This window comes from Bombina bombina, chromosome 12 (assembly GCF_027579735.1).
Source record: "Bombina bombina isolate aBomBom1 chromosome 12, aBomBom1.pri, whole genome shotgun sequence".
NCBI lineage: Eukaryota > Metazoa > Chordata > Amphibia > Anura > Bombinatoridae > Bombina > Bombina bombina.
Window position 1 is genome coordinate 146118385 of NC_069510.1, and position 9464 is coordinate 146127848.

The following is a 9464-nucleotide window of genomic DNA, read 5'->3' on the forward strand; positions in this document are numbered from 1 at the left end:
AACCCCGTCAGAGGCTATAGGTCCTTTCCTGCGCTCCTTAAAATTACCTGCCTTAGATGAGACCAATATTGACAGCTTAGATGGCCCTATCACGCCTCAAGAGGTTAAATTTGTTGTCAAGAATCTGAAATCCCTCAAGGCCCCTGGGCCAGACGGTTTCACTGCGATCTTCTATAAGACATACCTGCGGGAGATTGTTCCCATCCTGACCAGATTTTATAACCTGGCCATGGATGAGGGTAAATTTCAAGGAGAGTTCCTCGAGGCCTCCATCATCACAATTCTCAAGTCCAACAAGGATCCAACCCTCTGCGCTAGTTACAGGCCCATCTCTCTGATTAATACCGACGTTAAAATACATGCAAAAATTCTGGCCAATAGGCTTGCGAAACTTCTCCCTACGCTTATTAACCCTGACCAGGTAGGTTTTATACCTGGAAGGGAAGGACCCGACAATACGAGAAGACTCCTCAATATTCTCCTAGAAGCTAAAAGACTTAAACCAATAGCCGTGCTTTCTCTCGACGCTGAGAAAGCGTTTGACCGGGTTCGGTGGGATTTCCTGTGGGAGGTACTGGCGAACTTCCGCTTTCCGACTTCCATCATCCAAGCGGTGCGGGCTTTATACTCGGTCCCAACGGCCTCGGTTAGAGGTCTGGGGTTTCACTCCTCTCCCTTCCCTATCTCAAATGGCACCCGGCAGGGATGCCCCCTTTCACCCATTCTATTCGCGCTGGCCATAGAACCCCTAGCAGCTGCCATTAGAGCTGATAGAGAGATATCTGGAGTTACCCTCCATGGAACAGTTCACAAAGTGGCTTTGTTCGCAGATGACACTACCATATTCTCTGCAAACCCATTAAGCGAGTTCCCTAAGCTCTTATCCTTACTAGATGCCTTTAGTGGCCTATCCTTTTATAGACTAAATCAAACCAAATCGGAACTCTACACGCAGGGTTTCTCAGAATTTCGTTACCAAATCCCTACGAGACAAATACAATTTTGTTGTTAACAATGCATATGTCTCCCACTTAGGAGTTAAGCTATCTAACTCCATCCCCAACCTAATCATGGATAACTATAAGCCCCTCTTAACTGAATTACATACTTTGACCAAGCAGTGGAACTATCGTATCTCTTGGCTGGGTCGGGTAACAGCCCTTAAAATGAGCTATCTTCCAAAACTAACATATGTCATGAGATGCCTCCCTATCAGAGCGCCTAGATCCCTTCTCACCCAGTTTCAAGGCGCCTGCACCAAATACATATGGCAGAATAAACCTCCACGAGTAGCTCATAAACTTCTACAGTATCCCAGCATGCATGGGGGGGTGGCCTCCCCATCTATATCCAGATACTATGAGGCTGCTATGCTTACGCACATTACCCAATGGGGAGTAAAGGACTCTGAAAGTAGATGGAGGTCGATTGAACAGGCCTCCCTACCTTTTGACCTCACCCTGAGGGATTTGATTTGGACCCCTCCACACTGTCGAAGATCCTTAGGGATAGAGAATCAGATAATCCGGGAATGCCTAGCTACTTGGGAGACATTATCCTCAGGTGGCTCCCCACCCATCCCCCATCACTGCATTAACTGGACTCCTATCTGGCCATCCAGACTCTCATCCTTTGGTATGGCTGAGACTAGGTGTCTCGAGAGTGGCAGACCTTTGGTGCTCACCTACTTGCGATTCTTTTGTGTCCTTTGACCAAATAGGCAGTTCATTGCCTCCTCCGCCCTACTTGCGATTCGAATATGTAAGGGTCCTCAGCTTTTTGACTAGTTGGGGTTTTAAACCGTCTCTATCTCGGCCATTAACCATCTGGGAAGCCAGATGGCAGCAGGGACTGAGGCTGGGAAAGCCGCTATCTTTCCATTACTCCCTCATGGAGGGAGCAACCCCTACAGACAAGGCAATGCATATCACTAAATGGGAACAGAAACTTGAGTTCACTGCCCCCACTAAAGAATGACACCATACACTACTTCTCATGAATAAAACCCTTCATTGTGTCACTATGCACGAGACCTACATTAAATTGCTCACACAATGGTATTTCGTGCCTGCTAGATTAGCTGCAATTTTCCCTGGGGCATCTCCTATCTGTTGGAGAGGTTGCGGCATGGTAGGGGGCATGACGCACATTTGGTGGACCTGCCCCAAGCTGAGGCCCATCTGGAGCAAGTGCTTCTCAAAGCTATCGAATATGGGTATCTCTCTCCCCAGAACCCCAGAAGTTGCCTTACTCCATGTAGGTACTTGCAAACTCCCCAGACACTACACTTCATTAAGCATTTACCTCCTTTCAGCTGTTAAACCTAACATTGCCAAAGTCTGGAAGAGAACTAACCCCCCATCTTGGTCTGACATTACTCAAACCATGGCCTATATCTACACCATGGAAAAGACTATTACTCCAAGGGTAGTCGACTTCTTTGAACTAATTTGGGCAGAATGGAAGAACAGGTTTGACACGACATGGCTCCCTAGCTTTGAGACTTAAGACAATGTATCTTCCCCCAGTAGTATCAGTACGCCATCCCACACCTACTCAGTTTTAACTAGAGTCCATAGTAGGTTTACACCCTTTGTCCTAGGTCCTACTTTCCCTCCCCCCCCCCTCCTTGGATGATCCCCTTCCTCCCCCCCTCCCCCTCCCCTCTTTACTCACTTCAGATTCAAGTGAACAACTTTGTTAACCCCCTATATCGGATATAGAGGTTACGTATGTTTGTATGATTATTTTAAAGCACATACTGTGTTTCCTTATGTATCCATTATTTATGTTATGTCACTGAAATAGTATGCTTTGGTCGTACTAATGTTGTACTTGTTTACTTTATTTTCAAATCTAATAAAATATATTTAAAAAAAAACAAAAAAACACAAAGGGGAAGATGGGAGCCCCAACCATTTAAATTTTCCCTCATATCCAGTGTGTCAGGTTATCACCCAAATCACTCCCAAGTCAATCCTCACTTAAAGTTAAACATTTTGAGAGTGTAGATGTGTGAAGGCTTCATGGCAAAAAGTACAATCTGGAGCCCCCCAAATCCTGCTACCCTAGGCACAGGCCTAGTCAACATCAGCTAAATACACTTGAGTACATAGGGTATCCTAAAAATGGATCCTGAAAGCCTGCACCTACACCTACTTCCTGAACACCTGCACCTGGTTCCTAAACACCTGCACCTGGTTCCTAAACACCTGCACCTACATCTGGTTCCTAAAAACCTGCACCTACATCTGGTCCTAAACACCTGCACCTGGTTCCTAAACACCTGCACCTGCTTCCTAAACGCCTGCACCTTGCACCTACTTCCTGAACGTCTGCACCTACACCTACGTCCTGAACACCTGCACCTGCTTCCTAAACGCCTGCACCTGCTTCCTAAACGCCTGCACCTGCTTCCTGAACGCCTGCACCTGCTTCCTAAACGCCTGCACCTGCTTCCTAAACGCCTGCACCTGCTTCCTAAACGCCTGCACCTGCTTCCTAAACGCCTGCACCTGCTTCCTAAACGCCTGCACCTGCTTCCTAAACGCCTGCACCTGCTTCCTAAACGCCTGCACCTGCTTTCTAAACGCCTGCACCTGCTTCCTGAACGCCTGCACCTGCTTTCTAAACGCCTGCACCTGCTTTCTAAACGCCTGCACCTGCTTCCTAAACGCCTGCACCTGCTTCCTGAACGCCTGCACCTGCTTCCTGAACGCCTGCACCTGCTTCCTGAACGCCTGCACCTGCTTCCTGAACGCCTGCACCTGCATCCTGAACGCCTGCACCTGCTTCCTAAACACCTGCACCTACTTCCTAAACACCTGCACCTACTTCCTAAACGCCTGCACCTACACCTAGTTCATAAATGCCTACACCTGCACCTGGTTCCTGAACACCTGTACCTGGACACCTGCCCCTACATCTGGTTACTGAATATTTCTGCCATTGTTCTCTGTCATACTGATCACAACAATTCTCAAACTCACAGGTTTTTGCTCCTTTTCTTTTTTGCCACTTCATCGCCATCGTCACCGTCCACATCAGAGCCACTTTGCTGTAAAAGAGAATGCAGAGAATGTGTTAGCAGAGACTGCTCTGAAAAAGATGGTCAGTACTAGAGTATCAGAGCTGAGCTTATGGGCAATTGTATGTATAAGAGTGGAACACACACTACTATCCAAATCTGCACAATTCCCAAAAATGTAATGAAAATCATAGCAAATAGTTAAAATAATTCTCTTGGTTAGTATATATTGTTCTAACATACACTGCATTCTAACTACTCCAAAATAGCACAAGGATGTTGATCTGCCAGAACAGAGTGATATCTTAATGGTGTGATGGAAAACAGCTTTATACAAAAAAAAAAAAAAAAAAACCCAGACAGAAACATATACACTGGGGAACACAGAAATGATGACTCCAGAAGATGTGCCGGGGGCAGGAATAAATAGAGCCAATACTATGGTGGAATTACAGATAATTAGAAGGGCATCATTTCCCCCTCTAGCATAAACAGTTCATAGAGGTCATGCTATAGTTAAAGATAGAATCTATTGAGGCCGGGGCAGATATACTAATGACATTGCACCAGAAACAGAGCAAAAGCCGAGAGCAAGAAAAAGAAGCTTATATGGAATGGGGAGGTGTCATGAATACTTATAGGAGGTACAAATTGCTTTGGTTCACCAAGTGCCGTTAGTAAGTGGGACTGGAGGAGGACTTTGTTTTCTCCCGTTCTAGATGACAAAGGACTATTCTAATAAGGCAGGGTTCATTTGGGAAAGGATATGTTCATATCAGTGGAGGTTCTAGGGAGGTCCAAAAACAGGCTGTGGGTGAAAATTGTTATTCCCCATCACTGTCCCTTCCTGCCTAGCCACACCCTGAACTATGGAGATACCTGAACTGCCTAGTCATGCCTTTAGACTATCCATGAGTGTCTAGAAGTCCCCTAGATTTGTCCATAAACAATGAATATATCCACAAAACACATGTAGTCCCACCCATGAGGCTCCTTGATTCATTCCAAGGACACCTGACCCACCAAAGATCTAAAACTGCCCTAATTTGTAAAATGAAATACCAAAGATGAGAATAATTATACTTGTGTAAAGTAACAGCACTGTGATACGTTTAACAGGTACAGTGCCAGTAAAATGATGTTTTATTACAGTGCAGTGCACATTGATGATACTCAGTATAAAAAGTACCAAATCAGTTGATTAAAATGCAGCCCAGGATCTACCTCACACAGCACGAGTTGTCAACCGTAAGCAAAACGAAAATAGCTCCAACACTTTTACATAGTGATGCATCAGATGTTCTAAAATTATGGAGAAATTAAAGAAGAAAAAAACACTTTGGCAGGAGTGTAGAAATTTGTATTAAAAAAGTAAAAAAATATTGTGTGTGGTTTGCGCTGAATCAGTGTGTCACTATAATGCAATTTAAAGACTGTGTCTGCATAGTGGTGGGTTTCATTTGACAAGAATTCATAACACAGGGGATAAAAAAAAATATAAAAACAAACACCCAGAGCATTCCATTATTATTATTTAGAGATTTATTTTGGCCTAGGTAAACAAGGCACTTGCCTAGGGCGGCAGCATTTTTTGTGTCTCACTACACACACTCACTACAGAAACACCCACACCATAAACACCACCATAAACACACACCATAAACACACACACCATAAACACACACACAATAAACACAGACACAGACACACACACACAATAAACACAGACACAGACACACACACACCATAAACACAGACACAGACACACACACACACACCATAAACACAGACACACACACACCATAAACACAGACACACACAACATAAACACACACAGACACACACAACATAAACACACACACACACACAACATAAACACACACAACATAAACACACACAGACACACACAACATAAACACACACAGACACACACAACATAAACACACACAGACACACACAACATAAACACACACAGACACACACAACATAAACACACACAGACACACACAACATAAACACACACAGACACACACAACATAAACACACACAGACACACACAACATAAACACACACAGACACACACAACATAAACACACACAGACACCATAAACACACACGCACCATAAACACACACACTTGTGCACTTAAATATGAACATTTACTTTGGAAATGCCATGGAAAAAAAAGGTAAAATTACACGTCACCAAAAAATATTATGACAAAGAAATGCCTAAAACTTGGGAGGGGGGACGACAGAATTTTGAGTGCCTAGGGCAGCACAAAACCTAAATACGCCACTGTTATTTATTATCATCATTTATTTGTATAGCGCCACAAAACTCTGTAGTGCTGGGCAGGAAAAAATATGGCTCGATATTCAAACAAACAGCAAAAACAAAACAAGTAGCGTTATGTTTGGAAACTAGGAATGTGCATAATTTCGTTATTCTGCATTCTTCTTAGAAGGGAATCCCAAAAATGGCAGTGGTCTGTAGCATTGGTCTAATTTCGGTGCAAGATTTATTCGAGTAAAATGCAAGATAGAAATAACTATGTGTGCACAGATAATTGTGTTGCATTTTTTTCTCTAATAAATCCGGTGCCAAAACTATTCATTTTCCGCATTCACCAAAAAGAAAATGTATTCCGACTTTGTGTCTCTAACATCTCTCTTACAAATATGTTGTAAAGGCAAATATTCAATAGCGTACATGAAGATGAAAAAGTAATGAAAGGGGCGACAACTTTTTTTGTGGGTAAATAACCAAAAGTTTAAAAATGATAAACATCTAAACATAATAGAAACCCAACAAAAATAAGCTTATTGTGCACTGGCAAGATGGTGAGGGCAAAAATCTCTCAAAGTAGATAACGTTTTTATCTATTGTTTTGGTTGGATATAGCATTATAACAGACACATGGAAAAGGCACAAACTTGCATAGTAAGTGGAGCTGGCACCTCTAGGTTTTTAGGGTATAATAGTAAAAAATGAAGAGCATAGTACCTACGCAGTAACCTGTAGAACCAACACTTTGCTGAAGTCACAGATAGGTTACAAGAAAATTAGGGTTTGAGAAAACATTTAGTGACCAACAGAAAATGTCCCTTTACTGTTTCCCAGACAGCAGCACATGCACTAAATATAGAGCTATGTATTTACAGAAGGTTAGCCCTGTGAATAAATCTTGGAAATGGTACCACTGACAGCAAACCTGAACATTTTGCTACGGGCAGCATTTAATTGTATATATTTTATGATGAGAACACAGCAAACCAGCTATTTTCCTGAACCAAAAACATAAGCTCATACTTTATATAGAGATGCTAATAATATCCCTGAGCCAGAATAATCTCTCTTTTGCTAGCGCATGCTAAATTCTATCCTCCAGCAAGTCTGTTTTTGCAAGATCTCACAGAGAGAGTTTAGCATATAACAAGTAGTGTGTGCAATAGCTGCAGATACAAGTCTTAGTCAAAGGGGCTAAACTTTAATTTGCAGACTAATTAGATATTTATTACAAAAGCATTGAAACTGACATTAGATTAGGAGAATGAGTGAGAGAGAGAAAAGATTTTATAAAGCTGCTTAAACACGTTAGGAGCTAGATAGTGATTGGAGGCTAAATGTCTTCATGTCACTTGTGATTGGCTCACCAAATGTGCTGCGCTAGCACCCAGTAGCGCATTGCTGCTCTAGAGCTGACCAACTGTGTTTAAAGGATAGAAAGGTCTAAAATTAAATGTGCATAGCTGCATTTCAATTTGAAATAGAAGCATTTTTGCAATATACCTCTATTAGGAAAAATGTTTCTTATAAAAGTTATCAACGGTTTTCTGCAGCATACACACATATGCCGCGAGGGCCTGTGCACCAGTATTTAGACACTACACCTTCTCAGAGAGTCAGCAGAGGCTTGGATGGCACAAATTACATCTTCAGAAGCAATACACCCCCAGCCAGCTCTCTGAGTAGGAGTGTGAATACTGGTGCACGAGCCCTCACAGGATATGTGCATATGCCACAGAAAAACAGTAATAACTTTTACTAGAAGCATTTTTGGTAATGGAAGAAAATTGCAAGCGAGTGTGAGAGTCAGCTAAGGTAACAAGCGAGTGTGTGTGTGCCAGCTAAGGTAACAAGCGAGTGTGTGTCAGCTAAGGTAACAAGCGAGTGTGTGTCAGCTAAGGTAACAATCGAGTTTGTGTGTCGGCTAAGGTAACAAGCGAGTGTGTGAGTCAGCTAAGGTAACAAGCGAGTGTGTGTGTGCCAGCTAAGGTAACAAGCGAGTGTGTGTGCCAGCTAAGGTAACAAGCAAATGTGTGTGAGTCAGCTAAGGTAACAAGCGAGTGTGTGAGTCAGCTAAGGTAACAAGCGAGTGTGTGAGTCAGCTAAGGTAACAAGCGAGTGTGTGAGTCAGCTAAGGTAACAAGCGAGTGTGTGTGTGCCAGCTAAGGTAACAAGCGAGTGTGTGGGTGCCAGCTAAGGTAACAAGCGAGTGTGTGTCAGCTAAGGTAACAAGCGAGTGTGTGTGTGCCAGCTAAGGTAACAAGCGAGTGTGTGTGTGTGCCAGCTAAGGTAACAAGCGAGAGTGTGTGCCAGCTAAGGTAACAAGCGAGAGTGTGTGCGCCAGCTAAGGTAACAAGCGAGAGTGTGTGCCAGCTAAGGTAACAAGCGAGAGTGTGTGCGCCAGCTAAGGTAACAAGCGAGAGTGTGTGTGCCAGCTAAGGTAACAAGCGAGAGTGTGTGTGCCAGCTAAGGTAACAAGTGAGTGTGTGTGCCAGCTAAGGTAACAAGTGAGTGTGTGTGTGCCAGCTAAGGTAACAAGTGAGAGTGTGTGCGCCAGCTAAGGTAACAAGTGAGAGTGTGTGCGCCAGCTAAGGTAACAAGTGAGCGTGTGTGCGCCAGCTAAGGTAACAAGCGAGTGTGTGCGCCAGCTAAGGTAACAAGTGAGTGTGTGCGCCAGCTAAGGTAACAAGCGAGAGTGTGTGTGCCAGCTAAGGTAACAAGCGAGTGTGTGAGTCAGCTAAGGTAACAAGCGAGTGTGTGAGTCAGCTAAGGTAACAAGCGAGTGTGTGTCACCTAAGGTAACAAGCGAGTCTGTGTGTGCCAGCTAAAGTAACAAGCGAATGTGTGTGTGTGTGCCAGCTAAGGTAACAAGTGAGAGTGTGTGTGCCAGCTAAGGTAACAAGTGAGAGTGTGTGTGCCAGCTAAGGTAACAAGTGAGAGTGTGTGTGCCAGCTAAGGTAAATAGTGAGAGTGTGTGTGCCAGCTAAGGTAACAAGCGAGAGTGTGTGTGCCAGCTAAGGTAACAAGCGAGAGTGTGTGTGCCAGCTAAGGTAACAAGTGAGAGTGTGTGTGCCAGCTAAGGTAACAAGTGAGAGTGTGTGTGCCAGCTAAGGTAACAAGCGAGAGTGTGTGCGCTAGCTAAGGTAACA

General features: G+C 43.8%; 1 protein-coding gene across 4 annotated transcripts in view; it reads right to left on the minus strand.

Annotated features, from left to right (window-relative positions):
- RGS3 (regulator of G protein signaling 3) overlaps positions 1–9464 on the minus strand; it is a 1044909-nt gene that overhangs the window by 76556 nt on the left and 958889 nt on the right. For all 4 annotated transcript variants that reach the window (XM_053695840.1, XM_053695841.1, XM_053695843.1 and 1 more), the window contains one exon: positions 3990–4057. In XM_053695840.1, coding sequence (XP_053551815.1) covers positions 3990–4057 — 68 coding nt within the window. The remainder of the gene's footprint in view (positions 1–3989; positions 4058–9464) is intronic.